At 48.6% G+C, this 19210-nt stretch overlaps 1 protein-coding gene across 2 annotated transcripts in view; it reads left to right on the plus strand.

Moving 5' to 3' along the window:
* Positions 1–14485, plus strand: part of ZFYVE1 (zinc finger FYVE-type containing 1) — a 50173-nt gene extending 35688 nt beyond the window's left edge. For both annotated transcript variants that reach the window (XM_037031133.1, XM_037031134.1), the window contains exons 5-12: positions 3992–4098; positions 5745–5853; positions 6428–6525; positions 6618–6735; positions 9639–9809; positions 10535–10715; positions 11208–11321; positions 12823–14485. In XM_037031133.1, coding sequence (XP_036887028.1) covers positions 3992–4098; positions 5745–5853; positions 6428–6525; positions 6618–6735; positions 9639–9809; positions 10535–10715; positions 11208–11321; positions 12823–13055 — 1131 coding nt within the window. In that variant the 3' untranslated portion in view covers positions 13056–14485. The remainder of the gene's footprint in view (positions 1–3991; positions 4099–5744; positions 5854–6427; positions 6526–6617; positions 6736–9638; positions 9810–10534; positions 10716–11207; positions 11322–12822) is intronic.
* Positions 14486–19210: the final 4725 nt, after the last annotated feature.

Below are 19210 nucleotides of genomic sequence, written 5' to 3' on the forward strand. Positions count from 1 at the left end.
ACATTTATTAAGTATTTATGGAGTCATTATATTCTATTGGGGTTGGCATCGTTGGTTGCCTAAGAGTCCGTTTTGAATCAGGAAATTTACTGCTAGCCCTTGATGACTAGGGCTAACCTTTTAGGATCAGTAGAAAGACATATACTATTGTTGCCAGGACAACCAAAGTTCAAGATCCTCTGGTCTCCAGGCAACCTTTTCCAGACTTACCACAAATGCTTTCCCAAGCCTGTTCAGGAGAGCTTCATCCCTGCCTCTGTCTCACAGCTTTGGGACTTCAGGAGGGAGAGAGCCCAGGAAACCGTGGGATGATGTGAGGTTTGGAATTTTTGAAAGAAGAAGTGTCTGGATTAGGTGGCAGTAGCTATGCTGGACAGGAGCAACCAGGCTAGAGAGGAAGGAGGACAGTTTCTCTTTACCCTGGTTTCCAAATCACTCTAACATCAAAAATTTTTTAAACAGTTACTGAATATCTTGATTCATGCTGCGTCCTCCTGAAGCTTGTCAAGGTCTGATCACTACTTGAGTGCCTTGTGAGGGAAGTAAGATGCTTTTTGAGTTGCCCAGCATTTCAGAGGATGGGTGGCTGGCCTATGGAGCGATGAGGCTGGTTAGTCTAGGCGTTCTCTTTCTGATGACATAAGGGGTTGCTGTTGCCTTGGCCAACAAAGTCAGTGGTTGGTTTGCTTTGGGCAGGCTGCGATGCAGGCCCTGTGATATGTGCCATGGGGATCAGGCTGCGGGTTGTTTCATGTCAAACTTTGAGATACAGTACTTAGAAATGCCCCCATTTTTCTGCGGAACTTGCAGAGAACTTCCAGAGAACCAGGCCACTTGGGTTTTGAAACAAAGATTCTTGTACTGTCACTGGGCTGCAATTTTATCTTTACTGGGGAGTGGCATTGCCCCCTCCGAATTCAACCCGACTATTGAACTTGTGTTATAAATATATTATTTTTCTTAAGACAAGTTAGTACTTAGGTTATCCTTTTAGTTACCCACTTAGGAGAAATAATTCAGGGGCTAAAATTGCTTCTCTTTGCTTTTCCCTATACCTCCTTAGTAGATTCTACATTCCTTAGTTCTCCTTTTTTAACTTCCTCTGTCACCTGATTAGATACGCAAGCATCTTTTTGCAGCTAAATATAGCAGGTCCTCAAATCTTGTTTTTTTAAATGTTCTGCTGTGATATTGATGAGATGCTGCAGACTTGACCTGTGAGCCTATGGTAAAATTGGTTTCGTTTTCGGTTGCTCTCTTCACGTCCCAGAACCTGTTGATCGATGACGTCAAGTGAGGACTTAACCGTATTCGCCCACACATGTGAGCAGCCATGAAGACTAATGAACTGTCATGGAGAGAGGTCCTCTTACCTCCTGCATTATCTGAGTTAGGTAGTGAGGGTATCTAGTTATCAACATAAAAAAGCAATAAAAATGATATTAATAGTGGCAGCTAACAGTTTCTGAGCTCTCAGTCTGTGCCAGGAGCTCCATGTGGGTATCTTCACTTGATCCTTGACCCACGAAGACCCTTTCTGAGGGAGGCACTTTTGGCATCCCCATTTTTTAAAAGATTTTATTTATTTATCTTTAGAGAGGGGGAGGGAGAGAGGAAGAGAGGGAGAGAAACATTAATGTGTAGTTGCCTTTCACTCGGAACCTACTGGGGACCTGGCCTGCAACCCAGGTGTGTGCCTTGACTGGAAATTGAACTGGCAACGCTTTGGTTCACAGGCCAGCACTCAATCCACCAAGCCATACCAGCCAGTCCCATTTTACAGATGAGGAAATAGCTGCCAACTAAAACCTAAGTTGACTGGCGAGGGGGTGGGGGCTCATGTTTAATTTCTGCAAGTTTTCCACTTAGTTTCATATTTATATCTATGTTTAAATATCTATTATCTATATAATAGATATTTATATCTATTATATAAAAATCACTTGCTCCCAGATCTCTCAGTAAATTGATGCATTAGGAAGATAATACTCTATTTCCCACCAGCTAGCCCCAGAGAGTTGCGCACACACCTGTGAGAAATATAGCCTTAAGAGTTATCAGTGGTTTGGCCCATCAGGGAGTAGTTAACCTGAAATGAGAGAGGCCCTGTGGGCCTGGGGGATGAAGCCCGGTGCAGAGTCAGAGCCAAGGTGAGGAGGGGTGGGGCAGGGCAGGGCAGGGCAGGGCAGGGCAAGGGTTGGTGCGTGCGTGCGTGCGTGCGTGTGTGTGGTGGGGGTTGGTGCTGGGTACGTCATTCCAAAGGTCCCAGTTAGGTGCCTGCTAGGGCCTTCACCAGAGTTAGAGGATGTAGGAGTAGGAAACTCCTTTCATACACTTACAATCTAGCCTAGGAGATGAGACACAGCAGGCCCAAAGCTTTACATCATTGCCTAATTACTCAGTGCTAGTTTAGGGGTTGAATACAACAGGCCATTAGAGAAGACAGAGGTGGCGTGTCTAAAGTGGTTGAGAAGATTTCGTGGAAGAGGTGAGACCAAAATAATCCCCTAAGGTTGGGTCACGTTAAGAAGTAGGAGAGAAGAGGACAGTACGGGCTAGTGAGTGATTCTGCTTGCCTTGCTGCTCATTTATTCTCATTAATACTCATATATTTCATTTATCTTTCAGAATCTTAGTGTTCTCCCTAAGTTAGCATATAAAAAATTACCCCAAGACGACAGGACTTACCTGTGTTATTAATTATTACTTGTGAGATCTTTTCTGGGGGTGTCTAAGCCAAGGATTGCCGACTTGGTTGGCCATTGCTGGTAGATGATGGTTTATGGCCTGAGCATTATCCTTGCAGTTCAGTGAGTCACGCATCCTCAGGGCGCTACATTGCTGGCCTCCACTCTTGTCTTAGCCTGACCTGATTCAACATTGGTGTCACTTGGCCTCGTAAACACCTGAGTATGCAGCTCATGGTGTGAAGACTTCACTGAAAAGAGGAAAAGGAACTTTAACAAATAAGTTCTCATTCAGTGAAACTGCTTTCCGAGCTTGAGAACCTTAGTTTAAAACCTAATCTGCCCTTTTTCTAATCTCACCTTAAAATTTCTTTGGCCTTTTTACCAAAGTAAGTAACATCTTGTCCTTTTGTTTAGGCTACTTCTCCTTCTCTTCCCATGAATAGTGCCTGGCTGCCTCAGAATGGGAAAGTAAAGATTAGAAGCTTGGAACTGTGTGCATTTAATGGTTTTTTGAAGCCTAGAAAGCCCATTTCTGTTAATTTAGATAACTTTTCCACTGCATATGACTAAGGGCCTGCCAGAGGAAAAAAGTCATCCTGAAGAATAGTTTCAGTGTAATGTAACATGTGAAAACAGGATTGGAAATGGAAGTGCCTTTCACCGTGAAATTTTCACTTTGCCTCTGCAAATACTTCATCTTCCTTTTTGGCACTTGTTTGGGTCCTTTGCTGTCTTTTAGGTTACTGTAGCTGATAAAAGGCTGCCAAACACTGTAATAATTCTTCCTTGTTTTTTGGCTGATGACACATTTTTCTACATTGGGACCGTTCTGTGGCCCAGTGAACTCTAAATGTGTGCCTGTGGTCAGAACTGGATAGAAGCCCACGAAACTCCCAGCTCACTGCTCCGCTCTTCCTCTGACTTAGAGACGAGCCACTTTCTCAGGTCTCCGTGTCTTGGTCCCAGCCACAGAAGGATGAAGTGGGCATCCATCAGTATCTGTGGTGGTTTTGAATGAAAGACTGAGTGTGAGGGGTTCATAACCTCCGAGGTAATTAGGAGGGAACAGTGACTTTGCTCACTTGTGACCTCTTGGGAAGTGGACTGGTTCTTTCTGAGGTTTCCTGTGGTGAGGACTGGTGCAGGGTGGTCCTGGAAATTTGAAGGTAAGTTCCCTCTTCCTGCTGTGGAGCCTGTAAGAAATAAGCCAGCAGCGAGGGCATATTGGAAAGGCAAGTCGGGGAAGGGCCAAGCCACAGGGCTGTGTGCTAAGTGCCTCTTGTCACCTTTCCTCTCGCCAGGCATTGAGTGACCGCTTCAGCGGTGAGATCCCCGATGACCAGATGGCACACAGCTCCTTTTTCCCAGATGAGTACTTCACCTGCTCCTCCTTGTGCCTCAGCTGTGGGTAAGTGAGGCCAGCCCTCTCTCCATCAAAGACACACAGAACAGTGCATGCACATCGCCTGGGGTCTGGTTAAATTACAGGCTCTGACTTACGGGTGGGGTGGGGCCTGCGATGGTGATTTCCAAATTCCCCGGTGTTGCCGGCAGTTGGGGGACCACACTATGAGGTTGTAGGGGGTTCCAGGACAGATACTTATGAAGAATCCCCTGAAGATTTCAACCTAGTTTAGATGTGAAATTGACTGGCTTCTGGCTTGGGCAGTTTTTACTATAGAATGTTTCTCCAACCAGGGCTTTCAATTATGGTTATTCCATTTCTCCAACTCATATTCGATACCCCCAGTGTGCAAAGCACTGTGGCCTCTATCAGTCCTTGTTGATTCCTTTCACTGTGAGAGCAAATGCTTAGAATTATCCAGAGAGCTTTCAGAATTATCTAGGCCTGGGCCCAACCCCCAGGGAGGCTGATTTAATGGATCTGGGGTGGGGCATTGGTATTGGTGTATTTAAAAGGCTCTGAGATTATTCTGATGTGAACCTGAGTTGAGGACATTGCATTAGAGCAGCAAACTTGAAGTTTCTCAAACTTCAATATGTGTGCGCATCGCTTTGTGGTTTTGTTAAAATCCAGATTCTAGATCAGCGGGTCTGGGTGAGACTCTGCATTTCTGAGCTTCTGAGTGATGCCTGTGACGCTGGTCTGGGGAGCAGAGCAGTGACCCCCAAGTGTAGTGTGCTTCAGGAAAAACTGGGGGACGCGTTCAAGCAGACTCTTGGGCCTTGCCCCCACAGGTTGATTTAGTAGGTCTGATGTTGGGCCTGAGGACTTGCATTTCTGGTAAGTTTTCAGGTGGTGCTGATGTTGCTGGTTGGGGACCACACTTTGAGAATCACTGGGTTAATTTGAGCTGTTGATGGTTCTTAAATCACAGTTTGATGACTTGTCAGATGAAGCCCAGGGGATTTAAATGCAGAGTGTCACAGTCGGATGCAGTTTCCATGTTGTACAGACAGTCACTCCTCACCCTTCCACCCCCTCACCAGTGTATTGTCCTTGCTCACATTAGGACCACTGTCCGGGTCCTCCACATTTGCCCATCTATAGGAGGAGACACCTCAGTCTTCTTGGTGAATGTGGTGAATAGCCTTTTTGCCTCAAACCTTGTAGGCCGCCTGCTGGGCTCTGAACTTGTAGAAAGGACTTGGGTCTTGGATTCTACAGTCTGGGGTAGGGAGAAACTGAGGAATGTTTTGGAAAGATAACACAGGACGACACTCCAACCAGAGAGCCACCCGTCCAGGGCTGTTTGGATTTTTTAATTCCCTGAGAGCCATTCAGGATAAGTCTCTTGTCAAGCTGATTATCTTCTGGTTCCTCTAGGCCTGCGGAGGGGCCAGCTGGTTTTTCCAGGAACCATTTCCTTCCTTCTCTTTTTCTCCTCATACACGAGTAATAATTGCTCTGCCTTTGTGGTGATGTCTATTGCAAGCACAAGAGAGGTGCGTGGGTTTCTGAGACAGACGGCCCTCTGTGCTCCATGTCTGGGGCCTACTTAAATGAGAGTGTCTGGCTCAGGGTCAGAATCTTCTGCATTAGTCGCTTGGCTTCTTTGGCTGCTTCATTGTCAGCTTTTGGGCTTCACTCAGGGCTGGATGTAAGAACAGCATGAATCATGGGAAGGAAGGAGTACCTCACGAAGCCAAGAGCCGCTGCAGTTACTCTCACCAGTATGACAACCGAGTTTACACCTGCAAGGTGAGTCCTCCCAGCTTCCCCCTGCTTCAGTGGCTGGCTTGCTGGTCATGCCCTCCTTTTGGGAAGACTGGCTTGGGGCACCTTTGCTGCATCTCAAAGTATCTGACATTCAAATTGAGTATCTCTGAACTTCTCCCCAGTTCTGACCAAAGGGACTCACATGCCTTTGTTTCTGGGGCCTCATAGTTTTTAGAGGGGATTTTTTAAGCTTATTTCCCCCTCCTTCTCTTAAACTTGTTCTCTTGAACTTTTGTGCAGGGGTTCTGTCTATTGATTCTTTGTTCTCCTTAAGAATGGAAGTGCTCCTCAGCAATCCAGTCTTGATTTCTTCGGTCTGGGCCAGGTGTATAGTTTACAGCTCAGTGGTGGGGCCCGGGATGGGTATACTTTCCATTCATGACCATTCGGGGTACTGGCTTCTTTACAGAAATGACCTTTCTTGTGATGGGCTCCAATTAGGGTCAGTAAACCCTTAGCTGGTGTGGTGTGCGGGGCGTGGGGGCTGCACCGGGACGTGGAGAGGCCGTGGGGCTGGTGTGCAGGGAAGAAGCTGGCAGAGTGCTCCATGTTGCAGGCCTGCTATGAGAGAGGCAAGGAAGTCAGCGTAGTGCCCAAGACGTCTGCTTCCACCGACTCCCCCTGGATGGGTCTTGCAAAGTATGCCTGGTCCGGGTGAGTTTAAACGACATAGCTAAGGGTTGTTTGGTGTGTTCGTCTCCCCAGGCACCTAGCTGGGTAATAGTATCTATTTGCATTCCTTGTAGGTATGTGATCGAATGTCCTAACTGCGGCGTGGTCTATCGTAGCCGGCAATACTGGTTTGGGAACCAAGATCCTGTGGATACGGTGGTGCGGACAGAGATTGTGCATGTGTGGCCTGGAGTAAGAGCAGCTTTATTTATCCTTCTTTCTCCTGCATCGTTCAGTTATTCATGTGTGTGGGAAAGCGGAACTTGTTTAGAATTAAGGTTAACTGTGAATTTCATATGTTGGTGGCTTAGAAATGCGTGATCTGGAGAGCCTTTCTTGTTTTAGGTTGTTATTTTCATTCCTTTCTGCATAAATGTTAGAAGCACAATTTTAAATAAATGAAAATTTGATCTATAGTCACATTGCTTTAGCAAATAAAACTTCATTTTTTCATAGTCTTGTCACTCATTTTCCATATGCATATGTTTATACAGATGTAGTTATAATTCACGTGCCATTTATCTTCCTTTTCCTCCTACCATAATTTCATTTCCACGTTGCTTCCACTTTTCATGATTCTCATTCGTTATCAGTGTGTAACATTCTATCTAGTGTTATAGTTTGATTCCCCATTTTCTTTTTAAACGTTCACAATGTTTTTTTGAGGTTCTTTTATTCAAGAAAATGCTATAGTGACCATCTTTAGGCGAGAAAGGCATTTCTTTGTTTTGGAAATTTTCTTGGCATATACTCTGAGAAGTGGGATTACTATAGATCTTTACTAATGTAAAAACTATTACTATAGGTTTTTAATTTGACTTGAATTCAAGAGCTTGGAAAAGCAAATCTGTTGACTAGGCATTGATATTCTGCTTTCATCCTGCATTAAACCACAAGACACACTTGGAATTACCCATAAATCACAACACATCCAAAATCTTTTTTTGTTGTGGAAAAAAGCTGAGCAGTTTTCTGTAGGGGATGTATTTTACTTGGTAATGTTCCCCTTGCTGGGTGATTCCTAAAGCCACTGGTCAGCCTGAAAGGCCTATCTGGAGACCCAGCTTGGAGCTTTCCCGGATCCTTTGGGTGCCACAAAACTGACGGTTTCCTCACTGTTTCGTTCCTCCTCTTACCGGCCTCCAGCCCCCACTGAGATTTGTTCCTGCAGTGTAGTCTCGCTTCTGGAGCTGACCCCATTGACAGGTTGGCCCAGGCCATTCTGTTCTGCCGATTTAATGTGGCCTCACTCTAGTATAATTTTCTTACCAAGGGTTTTATTACTGTCTTTATTTATTTTTAAATTATTTATTTATTTATTTTTGGAGAGAGGGGTAAGGAGGGAGAAGAGAAAGAGAGGGAGAGAAGCATCAGGTGGGGTTGCCTCTCGAGTGCCCCCTACCCGGGACCTGGCCCTCAGGCCAGCCATGTGCCCTGACTGGGAGTTGCACCTGTGACCCTTTGGTTCACAGGCCAGTGCTCAGTCCACTGAGCCACACCAGCCAGGGCTGTCTTTTGTTTTTTGATTGGCATTAGTTCTTTCTTTTTCTTTTTTTTTTTAAGATTTTATTTATTTATATTTAGAGGGGAAAGGAAGGAGAGAGGGAGAGAAACATCACTGTATGGTTGCCTATTGAACTGGCCTGCAACCCAGGCATATGCCCCGACTGGGAATCGAACCTCGATCCTTTGGTTCGCAGGCCGGTGCTCAATCCACTGAGCCATACCAGCCAGGGCGCATTAGTTCTTTCTTGTAACTTAACTTCTCTGTGGCGAGATAGTTTATAGTCCAAGAAAACAGTAATACTATAGTTTACCTTTAAGCTGTACTCCTCATAGTCCTTGGAATTAGGAAAATACATGCTTCTCCCTTTCTGTTCATTCATTCACTCATTTATTTGTTATTTCAACATAAGTTGTTGACTATCGTGTGCTCAGAATTGAACTAAGTACTTGGTAAAAATACAAAAATGAAAAAGGTTATTATTTTCTAAGAGTTTTCAGTCTCATATGTCAAGCCTATAAACAGATATTTCACTTACCGTGGAAATAAGAGTCCTGGAGATGTACAGGTATTAGAGGAACTGAGAGGAAGGGCTTCTAACCCAGCGCGGGGGAGGGGGCTTCCTGCAGGAGGTGCCATTTTTACATGAGTACCTCCTGGATTGTACGAGGTCTGTCCAGAAAAAGTCCAGCCATTGTTAAGATAATAATGGTTTGCATGACATTGATGTACCCTGGCAGCCAAGGAGAGTGGACTGGAATGCACATGCATGAACAATGATGACTTCACTGTACTAGTCAGTGGGGGCAGTAGACGCTGTTGAGTGAGCATGCACACTGTGTGGCTGGTGCATTCAAAATGACTGAGCAAGTAGAGCAACGGATCTGCATCACATTTTGTGTTAAGCCTCAACATTCCTCCATGGAAACTGTTCAGATAATTTAGAAGGCCTACAGCCATGGGCAACTTGTGATTGGCAGCTTCATCATGACAGCGTGCCCACTCATGTATCATGTCTCATGCAGTTTTTTGGCAAAATGTCAAATCGCCCAGAGAACTCACCCTGCGACTTCTGGCTTTTCCAAAAACTCAATTCATCTTTGAAAGTAGCAAGATTTCAGACCATCAAGATTCAGGAAAATACGACAGGGCAGCTGGTGGTGCTTGGGAGAACTATGTGATGTCCCAGGGTTCCTGCTTTGAAGGGGACTGATGTGTCATTATCCTGTGTACATGTTTCTTGTATCTTGTATCTTCTTCAATTAATGTCTCTGTTTTTCATATTACATGGCTGGATACCTCTGGACAGACCTTGTTTAGCTTGCTTATGGGCAGAGTAAGTTCTGAATTGAAAAGCTGTGCACCAAGCATTATGGTCACCTTAAAGAGAATAAGTCAGAGAGTAATGACTTGTTGGTGTGGTGTTGCCTAGAAGCCAGAGGGATTCCTGGTCTGTCCCCATTTTTCTTTGCCAGGGCTCTGTGGTTCTGAGTTGGCTGTGACTAGTGTGCGACTCACCCAAGACCCCTCTCCCTTTTTCCTCTGACTCCCTGCACTCAGAGCGTGATGGGAGCCTGCATTCTCATTTCAGACCGATGGATTTCTGAAGGACAACAACAATGCTGCCCAGCGCCTCTTGGATGGGGTGAACTTCATGGCCCAGTCGGTGTCTGAGCTCAGCCTGGGGCCCACCAAGGCTGTGACATCCTGGCTGACAGACCAGATAGCCCCGGCCTACTGGAGGCCCAACTCCCAGATTCTGGTATGTGTGGCAGGACGCACCGCATCCCTGGCGCGGCCCTGTTCCCTCAGCCACTCCACGCTGTCCTGAGCTTGTTCTGGGGGGGAGGTGTGGAATTTCCTGCCCTGGCAGGGGAGCTCCCACAGTACTGGAAAAGGGGTTACTTGAAGGCAGTTGGTGTCCTCTTCGCCTGCTGATTTCCCATTGTGTTATCCTGCAAGTATTTTTTTTTGTAGTGGATTTTAGTTTTGTTACCTGCAAGGGCCAATCATTATTGATCAGATGTGTAAGGCCACAGGTACAGAATCTGGAGGAAAGGGACCATTAGAGATCATTTAGGGTCATCCTTGGCTTGATTCATAAACCTTTGTAGCACCCACAGCAAAGGAGCACCCAGCTATGGCCCAAACACTGTGACAGGGAACTCGTTCGTCACCAGCTTCCCAGAGGTTCTTTTGAGAAGCCATTAAAAAACAAAGTCTCATTTTCCTTCTGGCTACAGTTAGCTCTTCTGAGAACCCTGTGACTCAGCCAAATGATTTGAGGGCCTTTCCAGGCTCTTCTTGGAAGAAAATGATCACCACAGCCGTGCTTTGATGGGAGCATTCCACAAGGCTGGAGGTTTTAGGGTCCCCGCATTAGGACCATTCAGGATGGGCCTGGGGTCCCCCCGTGGGTTTCGGTAACGTTCTCAGCTGAGCAGACACAAATCCTACCTGCCTCTGTTTGTTTTGGGCGTGGAACAGAACTGCAGCAAGTGTGCTGCGTCCTTTAAAGATAACGACACCAAGCATCACTGCCGGGCCTGTGGGGAGGGCTTCTGTGACGGCTGTTCATCCAAGACCCGGCCAGTGCCTGAGCGGGGCTGGGGCCCTGTGCCCGTGAGGGTGTGTGACAACTGCTACGAAGCCAGGAATGTCCAGTTAGGTAACGTGGGGCCTGGGTGCTGTGAGGGTGGAGTGGGGATTCTCTCTCTGGGGCACTGGCTGTTGGGAACTGGACCCCCAAAAGCCCTAACTGCATCACTCTTCTGAGAGCATTTGCCCCTTGGTCTTGCCCGGTCTTTCTCTGAGTCCTGGGGGTGCTAGTCCTTGGGAGGGGGGAGGGCGGGGAAGCCACTCCTTTCCTGTGTTCACCACACATGGCTTAGACTGAGTTTTCTTCATGGAGAAGGTTCTAGGTCATGCTCCTGGAACCCTTCTGGTTTACTTTAGAGGAAGGCTGAGGTAAAGGACTGACAACATCACCCAGTTGTAGAATCTGGGCTGACCTGACCCAGAGCCCAGGTTTGCGACCACCACAGGACAGCACAGTGGGACCCTGGAAGAAGACTCTAGGAGTGCTCCGCTGTTGCCCTCTGCGTTTTCCATTTGGGACGTGGCTACGAGCTGACGGCTTTTCCTGTGTCATTGTCTACAGATGTTACTGAGGCTCAGGCGGATGATGAAGGCGGGACGCTGATCGCTCGGAAGGTGGGCGAGGCTGTGCAGAACACTCTGGGAGCTGTGGTGACAGCCATCGACATACCGCTAGGTGGGCCTGAGCGCGGTGTCCATGGGATGAAAGGTTTCAGAGTGTCCCAGGTTGTCGTTCCGTCAAAGGCTGGTGGAGCTGGTTGAGTTGGACAGCAGGCATTTGACTGAAAATGGATTGATAATTGCTTCTGCAGAATGCCTAGTGGTTTCGTGTTATATCTGGAGGCCATTCTCTCATACCACTGGTTGCTGCGTAACAGACTATCTGAAAACAGTAAGGCTTCAGACAACCCCCATTTTTACCATGTCTCACAACTTTAAGTCTGGAAGGTAATTCTGCTTCTAGTGGCAGTTACTACCCGATATTCCAATACGGCAGCTGGGCTGGTCCTGAGGGTCCAAGCCGGCCTAACTTACATGCTGGGCCTTGGCAGAGGCACCTGGAAGGCTGAGCTCAGCAGGCCCTCCCTCTCTCTCCACATATTCGCCAGGCCTTTTCGTGTGGTTTCTTTGGTGTTGCTGAACTTCTTTACCTGGTGGCTCAGAGCTCTAAGAGCTAATATTCCAAGAGACGAGTAGAAGCTGCCAGTCTCTTCTAAGGCCTGGGCCTGGGGACTGGCACTACTATAGTCTTCTGTAGGCACAGAGCCGGCCTAGATTTGAGAGAGGGGACAGGAGTGTCAGCAAATATGTGGCCGTGTTTAATCTGCCACACCAGCCAAACTATTATTACTCATTTAGATTTAAGTTAGCCACTCAGTTTTGGTTGTGAGGGGCACTTGTAACCAAGATGGGAAGAGAAACCCACCAGTGTGTGGAGGGCTTAGGCAGGGTTGTCGGGGCCTGGGGTAAGTCGACCCTTTGAAGTGAAGAGACCAAGGACTCCTAGGCAGGTGGTAATCAAAATTACTGCAGATTTAATTCCTGTGACTCACATAATGAGCTTTTGACTCCAGGGCACAGGAAGAGATGGATTTGCCCAGGCTTGAAGTTCAGGTTGCATCTGCACTCATAGGTAACTGGGTGAGGCAGGGTCTGCCCTCGGCGCAGAGAGTCTGCAGGCCGTGCTCCCCAAGTGCTCACCTGCTGTCGGGTCCCAGGCCAGTGCGTTAGACACATTATTTCTTGTAATCCCCATAACAGCTCTTGAAGGTGGGCTATTAAAGATGAGCAAGCCGGGGCATCCAGGAGAACCTCTGTAACCCCGTGCAGCTGCTGACTGGCTGGTGCTCGATGGAAATGGGGTTTGAATGAAGACGTGTCCTGACTCCACAGTCCAACTTCTTGTCGTTACTCCAGTGGTTCTTAATGCAGCTGCACCTTAGGGTCCCCTGGAGAGCTTGACAGGCATGCAGCGTGTCTGCGTCCCAGCCCCGAAGATTTTGGCCTGGGTGGCACGAGGGAGACCAGGCATCTGTCTGTTGCAAATGTCTGTAGGTGGTTCTGGGTGCAGTTGGATAGCGAGCAAGCGGAGGGTCCGGAGATGCCTGACTACACAGTGGGACTTGGGGGGGTGGGCGCCGTGTGTCCCACCCATCACGGTTCCCTCCCTGCCACAGGTCTGGTCAAGGATGCGGCCAGGCCGGCGTACTGGGTGCCCGACCACGAGATTCTGCACTGCCACAACTGCCGGAAGGAGTTCAGCATCAAGCTCTCCAAGCACCACTGCCGGGCCTGCGGACAGGGCTTCTGTGATGAGTGCTCCCATGACCGCCGGGCTGTTCCTTCCCGAGGCTGGGACCATCCTGTCCGAGTCTGCTTCAACTGCAATAAAAAGCCCGGCGACCTTTAACCCTAGCTCCCTCTCCAAGTCCTTCACAACTCCTTAGGTTCTCAGGGTTAGAAACAGAAGTCCCGCTGAGGTAGGCCCTCCTCCCAGTCACCGGTCGTGGTGTGTAGCCCCTCTGTGCATCCCGGGGCCTTTCCCGTGGCGTGGGGCAGGACAGGTGGCAGCCAGAGTGCGCCTGGTGGCAGGCCCAAAGGCATAAACCCTTCAGGGCAGGGGCCCGAGCAGCTTATAAAATCTGTTGCATTATTTCAGTTAAAAATAATAAATAAAAATGTATACCCATATAGACAGATGAAAAGATATGGAGTATGTTCAGGCTGTTGCTGGCAGCAGAGACTTACTGCGGTCTGTCCCCAGCACAGGGGTCAGGGGACAGTGGCAGCCGGTCCTCCCCGTAAAACCGAGCCAGGTACAAAGCCGCTGTGTTGCTGGTCACCTTTTCTTCCCTCCCAAGCCTTCGAAGCCTCTCCTTTCCTTGCCTTTTCCCTTCATGCCTCTTGGTTGCCTGAGGAAGTGAGTTTCCCAGGTGCCAGCTTGGAATACCCTGAAAGGGGTCTGCCTGGTCCCTCCAGAGTGGGTCCCAATCCTTGGCCTCAGCCTGTTTCAGAGACCACTCAACTTGGCGTGCAGGTCACCGAAGTGGGTGGAGGGTGAGGGATAGGGTCCTCAGCCTTGAGAAGTTTAAGTGCGGGCAATGGGACACGCTCGTACCTAGGGAGAGCCTGGGAGGAAGTGGGCCTCCCCTGCTTGCTGCTTCTGTCCCGTACCCACTCAGCTTTCCCAGAGGCCCCGCCCTGCTCCTGAACAGAGCACCTGCTCCCTCCTGCCCGCTCAGGCCCGTCATCCGCTTCTGAGTGTTGCACTAGGATTTTTATTGCTTATTTTGAAGTGTCTTAATTCTTTGTTCCCAGACACATGACCCCTCTTGCTATTGGAGGGGCGATCATGCGAAATCTTCCAGGGAAACAGAGCACAGAATGGACTGTTAGTTGTTTTGGTTTTTTTTTTTTTTTTTTTTTTAGTATATATAAATATTACAGCAGATCACTAAGAAAAAAATTCTCTCTGGTCCTTGCAAGAGGAAGTCAAATGGACTTTTGTTTCTCACTAAGAGCTGGGACATCCACATCTATCGTGACTGGAAAGAGACTCTTGTGCTGAAATCCTGTCATCGTGGTGGATTTTATCTTCAATGGCCAAAAACGAAGAATTAAATAGCAGCATAGCTCTTGATGGAACTGGTAGTGGGGTGGGTGGGCGGAGCTTCAGGGAGGTACTTGACAGTCACGCCCTGTGTGGGTGTCCGTGTGACATCAGCCCTGGAACGTGTTGGTCCTCAGACCTGCTCCCCTCCTCCTGTGGCCCCGACCGAGGCCCCCCTCTAGTACTGAGTGTCATCAAACCCACCGTTATAAAGGAATCTTCCTGCTGAACACGCGCTGTACCGACTCTCCTTTCACTCCATTCGCAAGTCTTGCTCCCTCCTCCTAGGTGAGGGAGAGTAGCTGGTGGCTTTCAAAGCAGAAGCCAAGTGAGGCGTACTTCTAGGACTGTGGTCATATTTTACTGGTAAACTCCTCAGGTTATTACTCTAACAAGAAGTTTAAAAACACAGCCAAAGACCACAAAACCATCATCATGGGGTTTTGACCTCATGCCAACAGGCTCTTTTTTCCCCAGCTTTGGGTGGATAGCATGCCCCAGCTCAGTTTGCTGACTTGGACCAGGAACCTTGCGGATATTCCTTAAGAGTATGTTCAAACTGATGGCTGGTTGGAGGGCTCCTTCTCGCGGCTAGAGGGCTTCACACGTGCTCACTGACCCCACTGTTTTCTTGCACTGGCTGAGCTTCCCACGGAGGCTGAGACCTGGTGATGGTGGGGAGGGGTGTTCAGAGCCGCTGCACAGGCTGAGCCCTGCCGGCCTGGTCCCCAGGAGGGCAGCCCGTGTTGGGTGCTGTGTGGTGCAGCGGTAGCAGCTGCCTAGCAACTTGTGCTCTCAGGTTTTCACTCTGGCAGCTGTGGGGTCACAGTCCCTGGGGAATCCTCTCGCACAGTAGGAGAGGCTGTTACTAGGGACCAGTGGAGACCCTGGGAAAATTTTCTGCCATTTTATGTCAGTCCCCTGCCCTGCTTTGTCTGTTCAGTTCCTGTGTCTGTCCTCGACTGTGTCATCATTCTTGTGGCTATTGAGACTCTGGTCTTTGTCCCTTCCCTTCTCTTTCCTGTTCCTAGTCCCCTTGGTTCTTCTCTCCTTCTTGGGTAAGCAGGGCAGGGTGGGGAGGGTCGTGGGGAGGAGTGATGTATATGGTGTGTCTCGTTTTAGACCCGGCTGTTTGTCCTGTTGCTGTGCAGGGGCACCCCTGAGCCTGCGAGTCTGCTGGCTGCAGGGATGATGCAGAACAGTGTTGTGAACTTCCTTCCTTACACTAGCCAGACCAACAGGAAAGGGAGGGAGCCCAGTGTCAGTAGCAAAAGGTTCTCTTGCTTTACATGTCCAGCTCTGGCCTGAACTAAATAGCAGGTGAAAAACAGCTAGATACAGGATGAAAACAAAGGCTCACCCACTGAACTGCCTTGCATACACATGTCAACTTGATGAATGTCCTGAAACCAAACCTATACCCAACCAGCACCCAGGTGAAAAGACAACATAACTGTATCCCAAGAACTCATGGTACCTTCTCCCACCAGGAGTACCCACCATCCTGACATCTGACAGCACAGATCACCTAACCCCCCTTTTAGGGAGATGCTGCATAAAGGTTTGTTTTAATTGATTTTAGGGAGAGAAACATCGATTCGTTCTACTTATTCATGCATTCATTGATTGATTCTTAAATGTGCCCTGACCAGGGATCAGACTCCACAACCTTGGCATATCGGGACAATGCTCTAACCAACTCAGCTACCCAGTTAGGGCATGTCCTAATAACTCTGGTTCAAAAAAAAACTTGCTCATACACAGATGGAGGAGACCGTGGTTGAGCATATCTGAGAACTGTGACCAAAGATTTCAGCTTGTGGCTGAGAACTAAGTGGTCTCCTAAATAATGGGGCCCAGGGGGATCCTTACATGTCTCTCGGGTTTGACTCTGCTGGTTTGACTTACCTGGGAATTAGAGAGATAAGAGAATATTCAGGATTTCTGTTATATGGCAGGCACTGGGCTAGGAGCTCTCCGTAGTTAGTAACTGGTTCTCACCACCCCACTGGAAGACTGGTAGTAGTGCCGTGTTTTATAGCCAGATACTGGCTCAGAGAGGCTCAGAAGCCCCTGGTCGACGGGCAAATGGAAATTAAAGCTGGGGTTTGAGGAGTCGGACTGAAAAACTCCGGAGTGATGCCTCTACTGGGCCCCACCCACACCAACTGCCTTTGGTACTAAAATGTAGAGTTTCTCATATTTTCTTCGCTGTTGTGGGTTGTGAATTGTTCTGCATTTCCAGATAAGATACGGTTGGTATCTTTTGCTGAAAAGGAAAGTTTAAGAAAATCAAAGTACCTGCTACTATTGTATCAGGAAGGTCTTAGCTTTATATCTCATCGTTTCCATTGTCCTCAGAGGTTCTCATGGTAAGTGACAATAGTATTTTTACTAAAAGCAACAGGGAAACTGGTTTGGAGATGAGGCAAGTTTGTCTAGCTTGTAACATACAATTAAGCTTCTGTTAAAAAGTTAACAGTAATTTTGCGACCATATTTGCATTTTAAATTTCAGCCCTACCACTGATTGGGAGGAAAATCAAACCTACCACAGTAGCCCATTCACTTTATCGCTAATGGAGTTGGTTTCAGTTATGGAACAGAGTTCCCCAACCTTGTTGGCACCAGGCACTGGTTTTATGGCAGACAGTTTCCCATGGACTGGACTGGGGGCGGCAGGGAGGCGTTGGCTCTACCGCCTGCCACCAGATGCAGCTTAGTTGTCACTTGCCACCCACTGATAGGGTTTTGATATACATGAGTCTGCAAGCAATTGACTGTGGTCTGTGTGCAGTCAAACCTGTCTGCCAATGACAGTCTGTATTTGCATCCGCTGCCCAGTGCCAGCATCACCACCCGAGCTCCACCTCATAAGGATCAGGCGTTGGATTCTCCCAAGGAGAGTGCAGCCTGGGTCCCTCACGTGCGCAGTTCACAGGGGGGTTCACTACCTGCTGCTGATCTGATGGGAGGTGGAGCTCAGGTGGAAATGCGGGAGACGGGCAGTGAGTGATGGGGAGCGGCTGTAAACACAGATGAAGCCTTGTTTGCTTGTCCACCCGCTGCCCACCTGCTGTGTGACCCGGTTCCTAAAGGCTGACGGCCTGGGGGTTGGGGACCCTTGCCACACAAAATATGAGCTCTGTGTTAAGTTAGACCCAGTGCTATTTTTGTACCTAGGAACTTCACAGGTTTATGAGCTCATGGGGTAGAGGGGCCTCTGGGGTGAGAGAATCTGAAATTAGGGATATGCTCACATTACCAGGGCCAGCTCTACCATTTGCAGAAAGTGGTGTTTTTCTGCCTTTTGTGGGACTTTTGGTGGAGGCCACCAATATGTGAAGCTAACACTGAGCGATTTCACCTGCCACCATGGTTTCAACGGCCTGAATCTCTCTCCAGGGCTCCAGCTCCATCCCGAGAGACCATCGATGCGCATTAGACACCCAGAGGGCCCAAAGGGGCTCCCAGGGGACCAAGGCACCGCAGAGCTGGCCGTCCTGGGCGGGGCTGTTGGCAGCACGGGCATCTGTGTGCCTTTCCTCAGCTCATGCCTCTGCAGAGGATGTCTTTTGTGCTCTTGCATAGCTGTTTTTATTCAAATAATGCGGAGAATGCAAGCAGGGCAGTGTGGGCAAAGCTAGGACAGCCAGGCTGGAAGTCATCTGTAGGAGACTGGGTGGGGAGGTGGGGAGTGGTGGTGGCTGGACTTAGGAGGAAGAGAAGAGGAAACTATGTTGAACTGAAGCTGAGCAGATCTTAAACTTTCAGGGTAAAAGTAAAAATCCCATCTCAAACACAACGGGCCATCAAGCGATTCTTGGACTTGCTGGCTCTGCCACTTATTAGCAGAAGGCCTTGGGCAAATTACTTTCATTTTTTTCTTCAGTATATTAGAATGACCATCACCCACTTTGTAGGGCTGTAAGAATTAAAGGGAATAATACTGACACAAGTTGTTTATTCAACACACTCAGCGTCTAGCTGTGGCAAGCACTGGGGAGACTCGGGTTCCTGGAGGTGCCTGTGAAGCTTGAGACTTCACAGTTGGACTCCTCCGAGGAGTAGAGGTCTGAGCAGAGACCAGAGGAGGGAGGACCTTGAAGCATCTGTGCCCTGAGAGCCCAGAAGGGAGGTGGCAATTGGGCAGCAGGATGAGGCTTATGCGATCGAATCTCAAAAGGCCACACGCTCTATTCTGAGGCCCAAGAAGCTGTGGAAGGCAGGGGCCTCACCAGAAGGTTATTCCTGTGGCAGTGGCCATGCAGTGAATGGCCCAGAGAGGCAGGGATACAGGAGTGGTCCAGAGGCTTTCACCAACACATACAAGTGAAGAAATGAGGAATAAACTGAGTTCAGCCTGCAGCTATTTTTGGAGATGGTTGTTGGACAGTCTGAGACCAGGACAGATGTAGGGCTGACATGGAAGTAGGGCTAACTTGGTCTCGGAGGGCACTTCCAGGCACACTGAGGATTCTGAGCACCCTTCAGTGCGCTGGGCCAGCCGAACTCTAGGGAGGTTACAGAGCAAGAAGGCACGCGAGGCAGGTGTTCATCTGTGGGCATTTTTGGTCATCAATGTGCTGCTGTCCTCCCATCTCTGAGGCAGGTGTTCATCTGTGGGCATTTTTGGTCATCAATGTGCCGTTGTCCTCCCATCTGTTTAGAAGGCTACGAGCACATGCACACCAGGCCATATAAGAGGGCCCAGTGTTGCTGTCACTGTTGCCTGCTCATTCTCTGCCTTTCAGTCACTGGGGAACAGGGCAAAATGCCCGAGTAGACCTGCAAGTGAAAATGCTTCAAGACCGTGCAATGTAGTAATCTTTGGGATAGTTAAGAAGCAAACGGACCAAAACGCCTAATAATCAACTTCTCAGCTAAGTCTAACCACTTTTCATACAACCTAGACCAAATGTTAGGAGTAGTGACTGCTAACTAGAGATCAAGAAC

This window comes from Sturnira hondurensis, unplaced genomic scaffold (genome assembly GCF_014824575.4).
Source record: "Sturnira hondurensis isolate 20B ecotype Veracruz unplaced genomic scaffold, ASM1482457v3 Scaffold0021143, whole genome shotgun sequence".
Lineage (NCBI taxonomy): Eukaryota > Metazoa > Chordata > Mammalia > Chiroptera > Phyllostomidae > Sturnira > Sturnira hondurensis.